The sequence below is a fragment of the Echiichthys vipera genome (assembly GCF_963691815.1).
Source record: "Echiichthys vipera genome assembly, chromosome: 9".
In the NCBI taxonomy this organism is placed as follows: domain Eukaryota; kingdom Metazoa; phylum Chordata; class Actinopteri; order Perciformes; family Trachinidae; genus Echiichthys; species Echiichthys vipera.
Window position 1 is genome coordinate 13,245,279 of NC_139834.1, and position 21,393 is coordinate 13,266,671.

General features: G+C 38.4%; 1 protein-coding gene across 1 annotated transcript; it reads left to right on the forward strand.

The window, feature by feature from the left end:
• Window positions 1-10,998: 10,998 nt before the first annotated feature.
• On the forward strand, window positions 10,999-15,332 carry ren (renin; the record flags this gene model as incomplete). The annotated part of the gene is made up of 9 exons (XM_083919697.1): window positions 10,999-11,075; window positions 11,452-11,599; window positions 12,051-12,174; window positions 12,423-12,541; window positions 12,663-12,859; window positions 13,196-13,318; window positions 13,524-13,665; window positions 13,768-13,866; window positions 15,171-15,332. 9 exons carry the CDS (start codon window positions 10,999-11,001, stop codon window positions 15,330-15,332), a joined length of 1,191 nt encoding a protein of 396 aa, XP_083775823.1.
• Window positions 15,333-21,393: the final 6,061 nt, after the last annotated feature.

The following is a 21,393-nucleotide window of genomic DNA, read 5'->3' on the forward strand; positions in this document are numbered from 1 at the left end:
TAAAGGAGAGGGAGTATTTAATTATATTATACTGTATATTATTTTATATAATAAGTGTAATGGACATAACCTGTTCAGATCTCATCCACTGCTTGGGAGACATATGGTTTCATAGACAGGTTCTGTGCATTGCTTGTTAAGGTGGGGCACATAATCGGATGAAAATTTGCCAAACCAACCATTCAAACCAGCCTTTGCTTACCAAGTTGCATTTTTTGTCTGAAATTGTTGCAAATTTTATAACAAATACGATCTCATGTTACACATGTTTTTGCAACCGTCAAAAGCCTTCCGGGATTATTTGACCACTCAGACAAATAGGAGACACTAGTCATTGTGCTCTAGGCAGCTAAACGATAGCTTCTTGCTAATGCCTTTCATTCATTAGACCTGTTGGGACTAGCGCTTTCCATTAAACCCATATAAGGGGTCAGACTGCCCTCATGTGAGGAAGGCCCACAATATACTTATGCTGTGGATGCAGGGAGGGGACCATGCTTATGTACCCATGTAATCAATTCAGTTACGAGCAGGGTTAGACTTTTAATAGATTGCAACACTGGACCCATGAAGGTGCCATTTTGTCTCATATTGCTAAATTTTAGAATAGAACAATAAAAATCATTGGACTTTAGTGTGAAAAGTTGCTGTGCAACACAGAAAAAATGTGGACTTGATGTTCAAAGGCCTTTAGTCTTTATCCTTGAAGTTTTTCTCTTGTTTAACTGACAGTGTACAGCTTTAAAACACCTCTGACACAGGGCTTGACAGAAATAAAACTACAAATAATTGCTAATATTGCTTCAGAGGTGTAAATTAGTAACAGATTGTTAACAAGTGGCACAAAAAAAAAAATCAGTGAATGCAGCTTTCCACTTTGTGCTTCTCAGAGGGAAATATTGTTATAACCTTGTTAGCCTTCTAGTTACTTTGTAGAAAATTTGACATGCAAAACAATAATCAACCTTTTATAAAGTGCATTATAATGATGCATTAAAATGCTGCTGACATGTTGTTGCATCATTAATAATAATCCAATGATCCAATTTTACTTCAACTCAAATATCATTTTGATAAAACAAGGAAGTGCACTTTGTGATGGGATTTCTTTTTTTTACATTGAGATGTTGCTACTTTAAAATTCTGAGTACTTTTCCACCACTGCTGCACACAAACACATTCTCTGCTGCCACGCTAACCCTGATGTATTTTATTAGCAGCCACGAGATTCACATCATTCACAGACCTCATGCTTGGCTTAAAAATATTTCACTGAACGAGATAATGTGGTTTTCTTCCACCTCTACTTGTTATTACAGAAGCTCACAGTTCTCAGCCAGTGAGGTGGACATAAAGTTTTATCTCACACTACGAGTTATCTGTAGTACGAGGGGGTGGTGGTCTTTGATGTGAATTTCTTCACACATCACATGTTTGAGCTTAACAACTGATCACAAGTACTCACTGCACTTCAGTAAATCAAGTATCTAACTTGATACTATTTGTTTACACAAGTGACACCCTAATGTTGGTATGATTAATTTCCTGTTTAGGTTCTTATGGACACATTCAAGGCTCCTTTTACACCAAAATTCAACCCATTCTGCAGGAGGTAAATATATGTTAATGAGCAGTATGTCCACTAAAATAAACCATCCTGCCATATGTCCTATTTTAATCTCTTTATGAAATCTCACAGGATGTGAATGACAAATAAGGGACATTTCTTTTGCCTTTGAGGCATCCTCAATCCACCTGATGAGGACTGACAGTTTAATAACCGAAGGTAGAGCTGTATTACATGTGGCACATGAATGTGGAATGTGTATGTTATATTTTATATTTATAAAATTCTGACTTGTTTTATTTAGGCTACTCGCTTTCACCAAGACAGGACTGCGTCTGAGATCAATAGCTGAGATCAATGGCTGAGATATTTTATAACAGACATCATAAATGTGTTTCTGTTGTTTTTTTTCTGTCACAATTCTCTCCCATCACACATCACATATACAAATACACACAGGATATCCTCTTGAGACAGACAACAATGTAATTAAACCTAATTCTAAGATTTTGTAACATGATTAGGCACTTTTAACAATAAAAAGATGGGAAAATGACGTGACAAAAACATAAAATGCCTTGTTCTTTTCTTCGGGAAGAGACAACATGGAGATTATTGTTTATTTTTAGTTTTTATTTGCTCCACATTGAGCACCTGTTTGTTCTTCTGTTTGTATCTTCACAAATATGTGCTACGTGATACGGGCTCAATGTGCATTATGGCCTAATTTCTTCAGTTTTACTGTAATGAAAGCTTTCCATACGCTTATTTAAACCTTGCCGTTATGATCGACATGACCACCTAATTGCCCCTTGAGTCTGTATTTGCCAAACAGATTGGACTTTTGGGTAAAAATGCAATTTAGCACACAGGAGGAGATGCTTTTTTGTTTGTCTAGAAGCGATTCTGTCGCTGACCGAGCAAAGGAAATATCCAAAACACCCACTAAAGTCAAACTGCATAAACAGAAGGCCAAGTAAAGAGAAACAAATGATAATACTCAGCAAACCTGCTTAAAAGCAAAGTCTTCATCTTTGAGCTAAAAATACTGTAGTGTAGTTAACATCAGCATGTGTTTTATAAGATGAAAAGCACTCAAAGATGTGAGGACTGGACTAATACGAATCATGTGCTGCATTTGAGGTTTTGCTCTCAGCTGAATTGAGACTCTTAATGCCTGGGTTATGCTTTAACTGCCAGCTTATTATATATTTTATGAGAACTTACACAACTCAAATATTCCTCCTTTAGTATGGTATTTCAACGTGTTTAATTGACTTGCCTTTTTTATTTTATGAAGTATATGCATATATGTAACAGAAAGTATGTAAAAAAAAAAAAAAATATTATGCGCTTGTACATATTCTTATTGTTTGTTTTATTTGACAAATGTGCTTCTCCATTCATGTTCTATTTAAGTAAGCCTAATGTGTTTTAGTTGTCCTTTGTGTCCTTTTAAAAATGTTTTACTTGTATTAGCTACTTCTGTGAGCTTTTTGTTCATTATTTATTGATCTCATGTATTATGTTGTCTTGTGTTGCATTATGCCTTTTTGTCAAAAAGTTAATAAAAACTTGCTTATTAACATCGTATATCCTGTTTTTGTATTAATCTGTAGATGCGGAGTCTTTGATGTCATGATTTTTACTGTTGCCACTCTCCAAGATTAAAATAGTTGTTTCTCCAGTTTGTTTTCTGGCCAGTAATGATGATTACAACCTTTGCAACAGGATTGTTTGTTTGAGGAAATGCGGAAATTCTTGCAACATTGTTTTAACTGTATTTCTGAAAATGCAGTTCAAAGTAACACAGCATTTACACCAAAATGATGAGGGGGAAAAATAAGGTATTCGAGACAATAGATATGACAACAACAGAAATGATACAATGAGACATTTCCATAAGATGAGTCAGCCCGTTATTGTGAGAGGATGTTTGGTGGTTTTGAGGATATGGGCGCTTGTTGTCCAGGAAGTCACAAACCTAAGCAATTAGAGGAGGATGCTTTTTTTTTAAAGTAAGGATATCCTGTGCACACAATCCTGTCATGTGAATGCGCCAATCACAACCACTTTGAGAGGTTGAGTCTTAAATACCTTTGTTCACCACAAATATAGACATTATTAGATTAATGATTAGTGCATTAGATAAATGTAATTTAACAAGGGGTAAGATTGAAAGACGCAAATCCTGCTGCACACTGTTGATTCCTTGTTTTCATTTTATGAGGTTTCGGTCCTCAGACTTCCGTCTGGCATTGTTTGGTACATTCACAGTCAAAAGCTTTTAATTATTTATACTGTATGCACCTATCAATAAGATTGTAAGGTGTACACTAATGTTTTGGTTTTTTTTTTACCAGCAGGCGATTAGAGTATGTTGCAAAGACAAACCTTTGTATTATCTAAAAAAATACTTATAACCTTAAAGCTGGATTTGGAAACTGAAAGTATTCCAATTTAAGTGCAATTTGTAATATCATGAACCTGAAAAACTGCATTCAAAACCCGAAATAAATAGTACAAACTATAATCAGCCAAATGTACTTAAAGTATCAACAATTGAGGTACTCATAGTGCAGAATGTGTCTAGCTAGACCTGATCGTACCAACTATATACTGCTGGGCAGTTTAATCTGTAACAATGCATACTATTTTAAAAACTGATCACAGGTTTTGTATGTGAAATCCTAGTCAACAAAAGCATCAGTGAATATAACAGTTTTAACAGATGACAGTTGAATCCCTCATAATATAAACTTACACTTGCCACCAGAGGGTACTAACAATGCAAGTTGTGATTTCACAACACAGCAGTGAGATCAGATGTAGAAGGCCCCATCAGGACCGCATGGATTATATGCCATATGTCCAGTTTTAAGTTTAGGCCCTCTGTCAACATTTTCATTTATCTGTTTGACAGAAAACATGTATGCTGCTGCCTGATCTTCAAACAAAACAACAAGCTTTTAACTTCTGGATCTTTAGAAGCAGCTGGAATATGTTCAGTCTGCCGGCAGGCTAAGTGGCCTCATTTTTGATGTTAGCCAGACTTCGATGTACTGGGCAAAACTATTGGCTTCACAAAGCTTTGTACTATGGCTTTATGCTATCATATATTAAATCATTTTGACTGCTCCACTTTCACTGCTGGATGTCTTTTCTGCAGTCATTAGGTTTATTTTGTGATGTTACGTACACATACACTAGCACACACACACACACACACACACACACACACACACACACACACACAAGCACGCACACACACACACACACGCACACACGCACACACACACACACACACACACACACACACACACACACACACACACACACACACACACACACACACACACATACACACACGCACAAACGCACACACTTATCATCTGTTTGCAATCATGTACCATGTAGGCTACGCCATAAGACATTATCACATTATTACATATCTTCATGATTTGCATATTTTTGCTGATGCATCTTTTTTTTTTCTTTTACTGCAGATGCCACACTGCATTTCACCACACATGCTGTTTGTGTGTGTTAATAACAGTAGTATTTATACATAGTGAATACTGGCATCTGTGTAGTTACAGAAGTATGCATTGCACCAGCAAACTGTATACAGAATTTTAAAAAGGTGTGGCTTGTCAAAAGGATTATTGAGGAAAACAGCAAGTACCAATAAGAGATATAAGGTCTTCCACATTGCTGTGAAAGTGCAAGTCTGCTAATATTCGTTAAACCAGGTATAGGATTGGTACACTTGCGTCTCAAACACTGAGCAGCAAAACAAGGGCAGTTACCATGGTTTCTCGTGTGTTCACCAGATGTTTTTTTGTCTTTGTGGAGCACCTGTTTCCTAATAGAGCTCCCTGGGAATAGAAGAGCATCTTCACGGGACACAAACCAGATATTTTCACATGTTATCTCTCCTAGATAAGCCAAAGATTAAAAACATACACTCACAATGTAATGTAACTTGTTAGGCATATATAGATATTTGACCTTATTTCACTGTGTTTGTCTTAATTACATATACAGACTCATTTTATAGATTTAACTCCCTTTATGTAGAAGAATGCGGTAATCACATCATTGAATTAAGCTGTTTGTTTTATTTCATATTTTTACATTTAATTATTTTATTTTATTTGGGATACTATGTGAAGGTCCATTGAGAATGTCCTAAAGGATTTTGCACTTATCCAAAGATGTGTACACAGTTCTGTATATACAAGTGCTTTACATAAAAGGAGAAAAAAGAAGAAGTAAGAGAAAAACACAGCAACAAAATAACAGTACTAAAAGAGCAACACACAAATTAAAACATTAAAAACCAATGCAATAGAATAAAAACTAGAATCACTAGAAATTGGGAACGCAGAACAATAAAAGTAAGCTTTGAGATTAGATTTGGAAGAAGCCACTGAGTCAGTGTGTTGTATTTCTAAATGATGTGTAACTGCCACTACTCAGCTGTTTGAAGAGAGGCTGGACAATGATAGGGCTTTTTCACAAAAGACATTTTGACATATGATAGTAGAAAAATGAGACTATATACTGCAACTTTAAAATAAAAAATCCAAATCCAGAAGAAGGAAGTCTTTATCTTTTATCTTACATGTCCTGTCTCTTTAAGCAGTATGAAGACACACACACACACACACACACACACACACACACACACACACACACACACACACACACACACACACACACACACACACACACACACACACACACACACACACACACACACACACGCACACACACACACACACGCACACACACACACACACACACACTCCTCAGTTGAAATCAGTTCTGTCCTGTTGCATTTTAAGTCCAATTCTGCTCTCTGCTGGTCAAGAACAATACAGCATGTTTACTCGTCGAGTGGATATTTAGATACAAAGAAAGACAGACAGATACCTAGCTAGCTAGATAGATAGATAGATAGATAGATAGATAGATAGATAGATAGATAGACAGACAGACAGACAGACAGACAGACAGACAGACAGACAGATAGATAGATAGATAGATAGATAGATAGATAGATAGATAGATAGACAGACAGACAGACAGATAGACAGATAGACAGATAGATAGATAGATAGATAGATAGATAGATAGATAGATAGATAGATAGACAGACAGACAGACAGACAGACAGACAGACAGACAGACAGATAGATAGATAGATAGATAGATAGATAGATAGATAGATAGATAGATAGATAGATAGATAGATTGATAGATAGATAGATTGATAGATTGATAGATAGACAGATAGATAGATAGATAGATAGATAGACAGACAGATAGATAGATAGATAGATAGATAGATAGATAGATAGATAGACAGACAGACAGACAGACAGACAGACAGACAGACAGACAGACAGACAGACAGACAGACGGACAGACAGATAGATAGATAGATAGATAGATAGATAGATAGATAGATAGATAGATAGATAGATAGATAGATAGATAGATAGATAGATAGGAAGAGCTCTATTGTCATTGTTTTAGCACAATTTAGGAGCTCACAAGATTGATAATATAATTAGCAAAATACAAAATTATATAAAATAGCTTACTATAAAATCTGAAATAGTAATATATATACAAATCTAAATAAATATATACAATAAGGTGGTGCTATATACAAAGGATACACAAATAAGTCATAAGAGTGGGTTATTGCACTTTCTGTTCTTGGGGTGTGGGTTTATTGCACTTTAGCCTCAGAGAGGGATGGGATGGAGGAGGGTTTGGGCATTCCACTGCCTGTGGGAAGAAGTATTTGTCGTAAAGTTAGAGCAACATCATCAAGACAGGTCACTGTGCTTTTCTTTGGTACTGGGAAAATTGAAGCTGACTTAAGGCAGATGTGGAGGTGAATGATGGTGGTAAATACCTCTGTTAACTGGTCTGCGCAGGCCTTGAGAATCCTGCCAGTGATTCCATCTGGACCAGCTGCTCTCCTCACATTGACTCTGCGTATAGGGTGGATCTGACCTGGTGTTGGTGAAAGATGGGTGTCAGACATGTTTCGGAGGTCGGAACGAGAGAATAAGTGGTGCAGGGTGTCCGGCAATATGCTCTCTGTGGGGTTTGTAGCTGTGTACCTGCCAAATGGATCTGGAGTGTATGCTGGTTAAGTGTTCGTCTATGAGCTGCTTGCACATGCGTTGAGCCTCACTGATGCCCTTCCTCGGGCTTTGCCGTGCCTCTTTGTAGGCCCACAGGTCCACAGACTTAAGTGGAAGTAGAATCCTGTGTGCTGAGCAGGGCCCTCAACTTGCTGTTAAACCACAGTTTTTGGTTGGGAAACACTAACAGAAACGTAGAAACGCTCTTAGCACAAAAGTTTATATGAGAAACCGGTGTCCAGATAGAAACAATCATATGAAAAATGAATGAATAAGTCAGCCAAACTAAAATAAATCAATTGATCAATCAATTATTTCATTTGATTTAAAGTGCAGAATCACCATGTAGCATGGTCACAATACACTTCACAATTTAAAAAAGTTTAACAAGATAAGACTTCTAGTAGGACAACAGTGAAAATGAGAGAAAATAATATTACAGTAGACATGTCCGGAAGATACAAATCAAAGAATAAGTCAATTGGGCAATATTACTAAAATGAAAAAAAAACATTTTTGATGGCGGAGCTTCCAAAAATTATACAGCCATCAACATTAACATGCAGTTAACAGCAAAATGTGCATACTGATTTATTCTGATAATCAACCTAAATAGGCTCTTCTCTATTATTCACAGTGCTCAGGGCATGGAGATGATACATTCGCACATAAAACATTTTTACTGCATCTTTTGGTCTCAATTGCTACATATCTTACCTCATGTTGTGAAGACTGTCCCACATATTTTCATACATATTGTATCCAGATGGAATCAAAGTCTCAACTTCCCTAATTTGGAGTTCATTGGCTTTGGAGTTGGAAATCATACTCAAAAACACAACTGAGCACAGAATTAGTGAAAACTTTGTTTACATTTAGTTAAAACATCTGCTTATAAATAAGCCAACAAAAATAACAACAAACCATTTTGTGGCTCATAGCAGCTGGTCAGGATTTAAATTGGAGGTTTTGTGGCTTTGGGAGGCTTGGCTAGGTGAAGATTTCCTGCAACAAACACTGCTCTGCTTCATATCTTTCTTATCATGATAGATAGCTTACAGTCCTACAAGATCCTCTTAGGTAAAGTCTGCCCCTGATGTGCGTCTGTCAGGAGAAACTCATTGAGATTTGCTCTGTTGCACCTCTATCAACAGCGCCTTAATTTTTAACCAGCATTTTGTTTAACTTAAAAAATAAAACGATTGTTTTCATGACCATGAAATTATGACTCCTGAAGATTTCCGTACAGCAGATCACAGAGTGTGGGCCTCCATGGAAATATCAATGACACAACAAAGAAAACCAACACTCAAATAAATTACCTTTTAGATTTTCTTCATTTCCCATGCCCATCAGTGGGGTGGACTCACTGGAAAGATGGAAGGTCAGGCAGGAGTGACGCATGTGTCCCTCTAGGCAATGTGGGAAAGTGACTTTAGCCAAGCAGGTTGAGTCAGATGTGAGTAAGATTGTTCCTCAAAATGTGCTTTCAAAACTAGTCGGTAAGGCTTAATTACTGGACTGTAGGCCTGGACAACAGACAAAGCGTGTTCATGGTCTCTTATTGAGTTAAATATGTTATCTTAAGCTGCACTAATCAGTATTTTTATATTAGCGAAGGATCAAATGACCATATGTAATGGGAAAGAGACAACACTCCGACTGCTCTTATGAGCCTCGTTTGCAGTTTTAGTGAAAAAGCTCTAATTAATGCACTGTACGCTTACATTTTCACTGTGAACAGCTGCCTGTTGCACCAAAAAACAGCAAGGCTATGAAAGCGGTGAGAGTGAACCAAAGAAGTAAACAATGAGATCAAACTCACTCTAAAGCTCCGTAAGATTCAGGTTATAAATTTGGGTTCATCACTACAAGCGACCCCTTTCGCATCATTTTCACATTGTCCATTGATGCATTGGTGTTTTGAAAATATTAATTGTAGTTGTTTTAAAATAAATTAGATTTTGGGTACAGGTTGGACACAACATAAACATTAGCCACTGCTCATAAATTATAGAGAGGTCGTAGCCAATGTTGTTTTTGTTGTTGTAAGTCACATCTGCCTCTATAAACTGTGCGTAACCACTCTTTCATTTTCTGAAAGCTCTTCCCACGGGGAGTATCTTGGCAGCAGACCTCTGACCTCTGCTATGTCTGTCTGAGCTTGTTTCTGACGTGGACCCCTACATATCTCCTGGCTAAACTGGGTGGTCGGTACAGTACCAAAACACGACCCCAACCTGACAGGCCAGATACTGTGGGAGTCCTCCCTGTGGTAAAATCCAGTGAGAACCAGTACAGAACGATTAGGTGTTAAGCCTTGTTGAGTCAGAACACTGCGTCAGGAGGTACGGTACGGCAACACAGCACACTGCAATGTCCTGCACCGCATTAAAACACTCCAATGATACCTAACTTAGACCTTGACCTAAACTGGTAGATGTGTTTTGTCCTTCCCCCTTCGCCTGTTTATGTTAGAATCAATACTGAAGTAGTGCACAAGCTGCAGTGAGCTTTGCATTGGGAGAAAAATCGCAGACTGAGGGTCAGCAAAGAGGTGTGAAATCTGTCTACTTTAGAGATAAGGAAATCGATGGCTGTGGGAAAAAGAGACAAGCTAAATGTTATCAACCACAGGAGAAACTGCAATCCAGATTTTAACTAAAAACATTTATATGAAACTGGCACATCATCTAGGGAAAGGAATACAACAACAGATCAAATGAATTATGTTTTAAAGTGTATGTTTGTAAAGCACAGTCTGCAGCAACTTTCATTTGACTTGAGTTTAGTAAGCCACTAATCTTTCCTGACAGCTCCGAGCATCTTTCAATTCCTCTAGCTTCTCACAGCCCTGCAGACAGTGCAGTGTCCATCACCAACGTCAGCAATCTCAGGAGCTCTGCACCCCTGCTTTCTGTCTTCAATGTCAAGAGGTCAAAGTTTAGACCTTTCTCTTGGACCTGTTTATCACAGTAAGGGTTGTGTGACCAAAGCAGAAGGCTAGTGGGGGTTGGGAGGAGTGAAGCACAGCTTGTTTTCAAGTGGTCACCTCCAGCAAAGCTCCCAGCCGGAGTCAGTGGCCCAAGGGTCAGAGCACAGGGAAGAGGACATGGTATAAAGAGAGTCGAGGGTGCAGACTTCAGAGAGAGAGAGAGAGGGAGAGCAACAGCTTTAATAAACTTCAATAAACGTGGAAAATTTACAGAACCACAGCTTTCATCACTTTTCTGCATTTTTTCATCTGTCATCAGAAAATTCACTATGGCTCTACTGACGAGTTACTGGATGTGTTTGGTTGCTCTATTGTCAACAGTGACCTCGAACCATGCCTTGAGAAGGTGAGAACTTTATTACTTTATATACCTATCTGCTGTGCTTGTAGAAACAGGAATACAGTATAGTAGGAAAAGCCCTACAGCAATATAGTGGCAGTAAACATCAAAACAGGAAACAAATGTGTTTCATTCGATCATCATAAAAGAAAATGTTTTCAGACTTAGCCTAGCATGTGTTTTTGATCATTTCTGGCTCAGCACTGACAGCAAAGCAGCCTGTGCCATATTAAAGGCTCATTGTTATACTGGGAAGGTATACAGTCATATACTGTATATCAGATAGCATGGCATGGCAAATGTAGTTAACATAACTCTGTAGCTATTCTTCACCCACGCAGGTCCTTTTGGGTCTAGATTTTCCAGTTTGTTCTGTTCCCAGAATCTCCTTGAAGAAGATGCCATCTATCAGAGATACACTGAGGGAGATGGGTGTTTCGGCAGAGCAGGTCTTGACTGAGTTGGCCCAGAAGAGTACAAACAATGACAACAATGGGACTGTTCCAACACCTCTAACCAACTACTTGGACGTGAGAAAATGTTTTGAATTTTATATTTGAAGGAACGTTTTAAAATCGTTGTGTTATTTATATAATATTTATTTGGTAGGAAATCCAAACGGACAAAGATAAACGAATTTGCTGTTTTATTCTTGAAGAAAAAAAAAACAGACTTTAGTTTTGAAGGTTAAAGCAGCCATCCAAGAGGCCCCAGCACTAGAAGAGGAATCTTCAAGAGTAAACAGCAGATCCAGTCTCCTTTGGATTATAACATTTCAAATGTTTTTGTTTGTGCATATTCTCAATGTAGTATTTCATGCCCTGAAATGGAATTTGTGTCTTACTGCTTACTGTCTTTTTATTCCAAAGAAATATTCAAACATCAAAGCGGCATAGGGATAGCTGGCATAGCTAGTTGGAAAGTGAAGGAAAGTTAGAAATGATATCATCTGAAGTTTTTATGTTACTGTTTCCCAAATAGACTCAGTACTTTGGGGAAATCAGTATCGGCTCCCCGGCCCAGATGTTCAATGTGGTGTTTGACACAGGCTCAGCCAACCTGTGGGTGCCCTCTCAAAGCTGCTCACCTTTCTCCACTGCCTGTTGTAAGTCCACACATACAAGCCATGAAACACATACTTTTTTGCTTACTTAAAATGCATCAAATGACAATGTGAAAACAATGCGACTTTGAATTCTACGTAAGGTTTCTGCGTGAAGTGATTGAAGATTAGGCTAACATTTGCCAACAAGTTTCGCAACTGTATAAATCATATGTTGGAGAAAACACTGTTCAATAAAACTTCCCAGATACACAGTTGTTTTACGACTCAAATGAATTTTGAACTTTTAGTTACTCACAACAGGTACGATGCCTCCCAATCTCGGACGTACGTTGAGAACGGAACCGGATTTTCCATCCAGTACGCCTCTGGAAGTGTAAGGGGATTTCTGAGCGAGGATGTGGTTGTGGTAAGTCATACTCATCAGCACCCTGGGAAAAGATAAAAGGAGTTTTTGTTCACAAAGATTGTTAGCTTTAACGTCCTGTCACAGCTACGCTTTCAAACTCAGGTTGTTATTTTACTTGCAGGTTGGTGGTATCCCTGTGGTGCAGGTGTTTGCTGAAGCAGCCTCTTTGTCTGCCATGCCTTTCATCTTTGCCAAGTTTGATGGAGTTCTGGGGATGGGTTACCCCAACGTGGCCATCGATGGCATCACTCCCGTGTTTGACCGCATCATGTCTCAGCACATCCTCAAGGAAGAGGTGTTCTCCGTCTACTACAGCAGGTACGCCCTCTGACTTCCTCTAGTTTCTGTCCTTTTGTATTAGAAGAAGACAAAATATAATTTAGAGTCTTAAGGTCATTGGCACACAACGTGTAAGCTATTAGCAAGATAATCTAATATAAACACTATCTAGGCTTGAATTTAATAAATGAAAAAAATAAATCTTATGTAGCCTGGCCTGAACATCAACATGTAAATATTCTTATCTTGAATGTCATCAAATCAATTATTTCACATTAGAATGAGAGGTCAAACTTCAGCTGAGGGAGTGTGTAACCTGTAGATCACAATAACTGAAATCGCAGTTTCATTATTATTATTATTTATTGTTTTCAGGGACCCAAAACACTCCCCAGGTGGAGAGCTGGTCCTCGGTGGCACAGACCCAAATTACTACACTGGAGATTTTAATTACGTGGACACCAGAGAGACGGGCAAATGGGAAGTTACCATGAAAGGGTAAGGTTCATCAATTATACAGCATGTGTGTGTGTGGGTTTTAGTGTGTTTTAGTGTGTGTGTGTGTGTGTGTGTGTGCGTGTGTGTGTGTGTGTGTATGCGTGTGTGTGTGTGTGTATGCGTGTGTGTGTGTGTGTGTGTGTGTGACACGTGCATCCCATTCAGAAGCGTGTTTTGTATTCGACCTCTTCCATCATTTTCTCAGGGTTTCTGTGAGGATGGAGATGATGTTTTGTGTGGAGGGCTGCACAGCTGTGATCGATACCGGCTCCTCCTACATCACAGGCCCGGCATCCTCTGTGTCCATGCTGATGCAAACCATCGGAGCCCAACTGGATGAAAGTGGAGTACGTTTTTACACACGCAAAATGGTTTCCTGCAAAAACGTTTGACTGTAAAGAAAGAAAATGATGACCTGTGATCACCCTTTGATCTGTGTTGTTCATCAGTACAAAGTCAACTGTGACACTGTCGAGACGTTGCCCAATGTCACTTTTCACCTTGGTGGCCAAGAGTACGCACTCACGCAGGAGGATTATATCTTATGGGTAAGCAGGATAACAAATAATTAATCATTTTTATATTAACATGTTGAGGTGGAACACAACCAAGTAGCCTACAATTACTCAAGTACTGTACCTACATTTTAATGTTACTTTATACCTCGTGTCTTCAACAAACCATATGACCATAATATATGTTGTAATACATGCTGTCCTCACTCTGTGTTTGTACATATACCTCTCCAAAAGTAATGCACCCAGTGTTTAATAGAATATTGTATTTCATAAGATATCACACGACCCCGTTTCACAGCATTGAACCTCACACAGGTGTTTTCAATGATATGGTTGAAAAGACCTGCTTAAGTTGCTACATACTTACATGCTGTGATTTATATGGGATGACTGTGGAGTATAGAGCAGGGTGAGTTCAGCCAATTTTTACTCAAGGCATCTTTAAAGTGAGGGCATGCTACCAAACTATCTACATGCATACACTATTTAAGGATATCGTTGGTCCTTGGGAATCATCACTTTGGATCTAAGACAGTTTCCAAAATATGTCTTTCCAGAACAAGGACTTGTAAGTTTAGTTATGGAGAAAATAAGGTGAGCCACGTATTGAATTGTGCCAAGGAAGCTTAAAACTAATTTCCCTAAAGTCGTACACCAAGTCATTTTGTGGATGTGTTTCTATGCTAGCTACAAGAACATTCCTGCAAATGCAATGTAGATGTTTTGTTTCTCCGTCAGTAAAAAACAATTCAAATATAACATAGGCTAAGTGTCACAGATTTAGCATGAAACAGAGAGTAATAAAGTCTGACAAGTCTAGTATATGTGCAGCTCATTGTCAGGCCTTACGTGTCTGGCAGCTCGTTAACAAATAGCAGGTATTCATGTAAGAAGCCTTGTTATTATCAGACTACAATAACCATAGATGATGGTGAGAGGTAGTGATGATTTACTGCTTTCCCAACTTGTGCATGTTTGTGGTTTGCTTTTAGTGACTTAGGAGTCCTCTTGACTACTTCTAACTTTTAACAGATTTAGGATCTGCTTTGAGCACTAAAACACTTAGATAAATACATTAATACATGAATATAATAGACAGATTTTGCCAGACCATTGTTTTAAGAATTACTCCTAAATCAGCAAGTTAGTAGCTACTTTTAGCCTGAAGATGTTTCTGGGAATATGGGCCCTGTTTTTTTTTTTTATTCAAGTATAATTTTGAATGCAGGATTTTTACTTGTAACATAATATAATATTTGCATTGTGTTAAGGATCTGAGTGTTTCTTCACTGTGAGGGTTTTGTGATAAAACTGACTTTTCTTTGTGGCTTCAGCAAACACAGATTGAAGGAGAGGTCTGCATTGTCACCTTCAGGGCCTTGGATGTGCCACCCCCTACAGGTCCCATCTGGATATTGGGAGCCAACTTCATTGCCCGCTACTACACAGAGTTTGACCGTCGCAATAATCGGATAGGGTTTGCTACAGCAGTCTGACAGGATGTGAAAAATCTGCTATGTTGCTCAGTTTTGTTTTTCTCTCTCTGGCTGCTATCTCCTCTTTGTCCATTTCTCCCTTCACTTGTTTTTAATGATAACACATGATCAAACTACATCTGTTTTAACTGTATAAATAGTAAAGAAGAGTGCACATTCAGGAATATCATCCTCCCTTTTCTTGCAAATCCTGCTTTCTGATATTTTACACCAGTTGCACTGAACACCTTCTAAACTTCTTTTTAATTTATAAGCATTTTCTGGCAAATGAAAAGTGTGTGCGCGCGTGTGTGACTCTGCTGATAATTATAATTCAGCAACAGTGGAAATCCATACCTATATTGTACTGACATAACAAGAATAAACTTGTTTACTCGGGTTTACATTTGATCTGACTCAAGGGTGCTGGAAGAAGGGGGAGTGGTGTTCACTCAAACACTTGATAATAATCAAGGAACATCTTATGAAACTGTAAATCTAGCACTTAGACTGACTACGTGAGGCCCCACAGTAGCCACTGAAAAGATATCAATTGACGAGGACTCATGAAGCGCAAAATATTGCAGGACGTTCACTCAATGCAGGTTTATTTGTGACACATACATTTACACAATAGAATTGAATACAATAGGAATATCTTATTGTTCCCCGAGGTGGGGCTTAATTCTTTAACAGAAATACAGTAAATTGGAAATTATATACATGAACACTAAGACTAAACAATATAAATGCTGAATAAAATAGAATAAGACATATGCAAACATAGGATGTAGTATATATATGTTGCAACACATACAGTATATGGCAGGAATGACTTCCTGTGTCACTCTCATCTTGGTGGGACAAGTCATGTACTGAATGTGCTCATATGTTTTACCACGGTGTCATAGAGTGGGTGTAGAAACATTGTCTAAGATAACTTAATATTATTAATATTATCCATTTATTGTCAATGGACGCTCCCTGGTGTTTGTAGTCCTCCACTATGTCCACACTGACCCCCTGGGTGTAAATAGGGGTCACTGGTGCCTTTGTCCTCAGATCAACAACCAGCTCTTTTGTCATTGCCAGAAGGTTTTGCTCATACCATGTTGCAAAAGTTACCCACCACAGACCACAGCCCTGGACTCAGCCTCCTCACCCTTGCTGATAGATCCAGCAGTTGGACACCTGGCACACAGATTTGTTCCGTTCTCATCAATGGAGGGCTCTGGAAAGGGTAACTTTCGATCCCACAAAGACTGTTCAACTCCTCTTTAACCATTTCTTGAGAGTTGCTATTATCACCTACATAAACTCACACTTCATATATAGTACTGATATTGTCTATCCACTTTACTTGAGGTTTTCTTGCACATAAGTACTTCAATCTGTTCTTTTAAGTCATTTCCAAGCAGTCAATTACAGATAAACATGAGTACAGTTGTGATACCTAGCCTGGCTTGGCTTTTATAGTTTTCTGCCCCATCTGAATCCAGTCCTCTCCTTCTATTTACTGTATCCCCCCAACTGGTTTTCTCCTCTTGGGTCTAAACTTTTGAACTCATTTAATGAAAATAAGCTTCTGACTTACATTACTACTCACTTCCCACATGAGACAGCCGCTCGTTCATTTTGTAGAAATAATCCGTCTGTCATATTTCAAGCACATTGCTTCACTTCACAAGTCCCTCATAATTGCAATGGTTTACCATGAGGACTAAATAAGTTCAAAAACAGAGCTATTTCTGGTTGCTTGTTTTTTCCCAAATAAACTTTGTTGTTTAATAGCCTACAATATGGGATTTGTTTTCTTTCTTCACCATCTTCTTTACAGTATGAGAGAGGACCAGCTGATGTGCTGCTGCAACTAAGTCTCTAAGTGAAATGACTGTTTCTATCCACACACACACACACACACACACACACACACACACACACACACACACACACACACACACACACACACACACACACACACACACACACACACACACACACACACACACACACACAAGTAAATCAGGCGCCATTAATGACTGCATTGTTCTCCTTTCGAGTGCGTGTGACCACGTGAAAGTCAAGTTAATATGAAATTGTCATACTGTAGCAGATTTAATCAGACATCCCAGAGCACACACAGGCATATTTGTCATTGTTTATTGGCATTTCTGAATTAACATGCCTATTTTTAGCTAGAAAGGTAAAGCTATTAGATACACTTTTGTCTCATGTGAGTCAGTCATGTGTTATTTTCTCAAACTGAAGTTGAAGTGGGGCTTATCTATAGTAACAGTATGGAGTGAGAGTCAGATATTACATCACAATTGTATTTTCTAATCAAAATCATCCTTTTTCTAGTTTTTGTTGTTTGTGATCACTGACACTGAGTGTCTTTTTCCGTTGAAGAAAATGGTTCAGAAGCTCTGAAGCTCTGAACTCTTTAGGACTAAACAAGTGTCTTCAAACTGGCTCCACAAAGACAGGTATTTCTGATTACTAAGCAGGCAGAAGAGACACAAAGATAACGAAACAATAAAAACACATATTCATCAGATGCCCTTGTTAGATATTTTTGTCTCATTTTCTTCGAATTGGTTGGGAAAGTCCTCTCATACTACAATAAAGTGACAGTGAGAATGTCATGCTTCCTTGCTCTCACATCCATGAATTGTCTACTTTTGATTGTATTTGTCTACAGTAGACAGTGAGGTGAGGGCGAATCTCTCTGTACTGGCATTCAACCAACAATATACTCAAACCATTGCAAAAACTTCTCTGTACATCATAGTCCATCAACAGAAGTATTCAGGCTGGAAACCAGCAACAGCGAGGCCAAATATTTGATTATTGATGCACTGTATCGTTAAAATCTGTCTTGCTTAACAAACCCTGATCTATCAAACTACTAGTTGTTTATAACATATTGTCATTGTTGTATATTGTTATAAACTTGCTTTCATTTATATAATAATCCTAATTTCAAACCAGGGAATATGCTTAATCATCGCATCTAATCTCATCTTCAACTACTTATCCGGGGTCGGGTCCCAACACCCAACTGTACTTTTTCGAAACATCACAATCAATGAAATACAAAGTGGTATCTTTCTTATTTTCCATACAGCACAAAATATATAGTTCATAGATTTGCACATTGGGTTTATGCACTTCTTCAATTTCTGGTCAGATGACATTACATTTAGCTGACGTTTTATCCAAAGCGACTTCCATTCACACCCATGCACAGCACAAGGAGCAGTTTATGGGTTCAGTGTCATGCCCATGGGCACTTCGACATGTGGACCAGAGGAGCCGGGATGAAACAGCTGATCTGTGGTATGGGGAACACCCACTCTACCCCCTGAGCGACAGCCACCCCTGAGATAAGAAGATTGACTCCACTCTCATGAAATTGGTATCTAACTCTTGGCAGGTAAGTGAATAAGCTTATTTCCAAAAATTTCAAACCATTCCTTTATAGTGCAAATAAAGATATAGAGGTTAGGAGGGTTAACATTAAAATGCTAGAATTCTAACTTAGTCCTAATTTAAGATGTCAGCAGATCAAATTTCCCATTTGTTCTAGATTCAGTTTGGGGAATTTTGGGTCCAAAAGAGAGGCCAGATTTAGATTTGTAATTAGATGACAGAAATGTCAGCAGTCTATGAATTAATTGTGGAGTTATTGTTATTTCTCAATAAACCGAACCCTCCTCTGGACATCTTGTGCTATGGAACAGAAAACATCAAAGTTAAAAACAGAAAAACAAAAATGTTAATAAACACTTCTTCATGTGAAACGAATGTTATTCTGTCCTAAATAATATGTGAGCTGTCTTTGTAGACAGATAACTAACAAGAAAGACCCAGAAGGCTTGATTTTAGGTGGAGAGTGTTTACTGAATCGAATTTATTATTTTGTAAAACTACAACACAATGAAATACACACAATGTTACAATTGAAATTAAATATATGCAACAACACTGGTTCAGGTTATAAATCAAGTAAGTACAACTCACTATTAAATAAGGCAAACGCACATCCTTTTTTTACAATAATGGTTCACACATTAACATAGCATATAACACGAATGAGGCTTGACAATTAGCCATAGCAGCTTAAATAGCCTCTTGTTAACAGTAAGCTTCACGGTTAACATTAGCAAAGTAAGCAACAACTTTGTAACTTAAAATAAATGCTTCAAACACCACCTTGAAGTTCACAGTGTCATGAAACAACTAACATAAACCCATTGCATCCATACTCACTGTTGGTTCCACTCCAAAGCTCAGACAACCAACTCTCTGTGGTGGAGCACTTGTAGACTCTGCATGAACACTGGAAGTGCCTGGTAATTAGAGCTGTAGTAACTCAAATCGCCACCGGGGGGAATTTAACTAATCCCGGTCCCTGATGGGACCCAGAACAAATGTCTTAAAACAGAGGTCTGCAAAATAATTATTAAATAGAACAATGATGGATTTATTTTACTTAGGTGTCTGAAGAAATGTGATTTTTGACAGACCATGTGAATTATGTGAAAGAAATGGTATATGGACTTGTTCTTTTATAGCGCCTCACTAGTCTTCTGACTATTCAAGGTCACACAGACGTTCATAATGATGGCCCTGCATACCATCTAATCTAATCTAACCATTCAGTCAATGTTCACAAAATTTCATGTGTCTTGCACTTACACCTCGACATGCAGACCAGAGGAGCCGGGGATCGAATCGCCAATCTTTCAAATGGAGGACGACCCACTCTACCTCTGAGCCACAGCCGTCTGATGAAAATGAACAACGGTTCTGTCTGACTGAGTACAATCAACCCAGCTGGCACCGGACGTCAGTTTTTAACGTCAGTAGTACATTGGATTCAAGGACGTTGGGCGTAGGAAATAACTTACATTTTGTTTTTTAAATGAAAAATCAGGTTCCTGTCAAAACCCGATTTCGGTATGACGTCAATCTCAACAACATTAACATTTTGGTGTTAAGCATACATTTAGATGAAGTTGGTCAATTTTGGGATTTTCGTGAACCAAATGTTGGTTTTCTACATTATAATGGCATTGGCATAAGGCTGACGTCAACTAATGGCAGTATTCTACATGAAATTGACCATGGCTTTATCCAGGATGTTAACCTGCCGTTGGATTTTGGTCACCTGACGTAACAACCTACATTTAACCAAAATATCAACATCTAACAATGTCGGTGGCCAGCTGGGAGAGAGGACCTGAGCAGGAAGCATTCCTTTATCACTAGCCCCATCTGCTGTAACCCTCCAATAGTGAAGCTCCAGTTCCTTTGCTCACTCGTGTCTAAGGTCATACCCCATACTCAGAGTGGTGTCTCACATGAGCTTCTCTTGCATTCAGGTAAACAGCCAATGGAGGTAGAAAACATCGGCTGAAATGCAGTCTCAGGGACTATCAGCTATTGTCTGATAACGATTTACCTTTTAAATGATGATTGCTAATAACGGTTAGCTTTATTAATTTCATTATCTGCATTTATATGCAGATATCTGTTTATGTCATCTCTCAACTCCATTCTCACGTCTCAAGTTGCTAATGGGACCCGACACGTGGGAGAAGAAGTCTTGGCTTGGATATTATTTATCTAGATATCCGCTGGCATGACAAGAACCCCAGAAATTGTGTCCGTTGTTGTCCTCCAAGGCTAAATCATCGATAGCCAATGGGTTCCAAGATTTATGTCAAATGTCCCTGTGTTCATGGAACATGGCAGAGTCAGTTGTCTGACCATTGAAGTTTAAACTATGAGCGTCAGTATTCTGCTCCCATTATTTGATTTTGGAGTGCAGGTGAAAAACACTAGAATTTGACAGACTCTGTGAATTACTGTGAAACGAGGCGCATAAAAAGCTGAGCTAGAGACATCTGCTCTAGGACCTCTCTTTTTATCTTTGCCCTGAATCTAAAACCAGATCACACATGATCCCAAATATTCCACAGAACGTATTTCTTTAGCATAATCAAATTATGATTACTGTGTGTAGCACTACCAAGCCTATTGGTTCCTACTGAAGATGTGAAGACATTGCATGTGA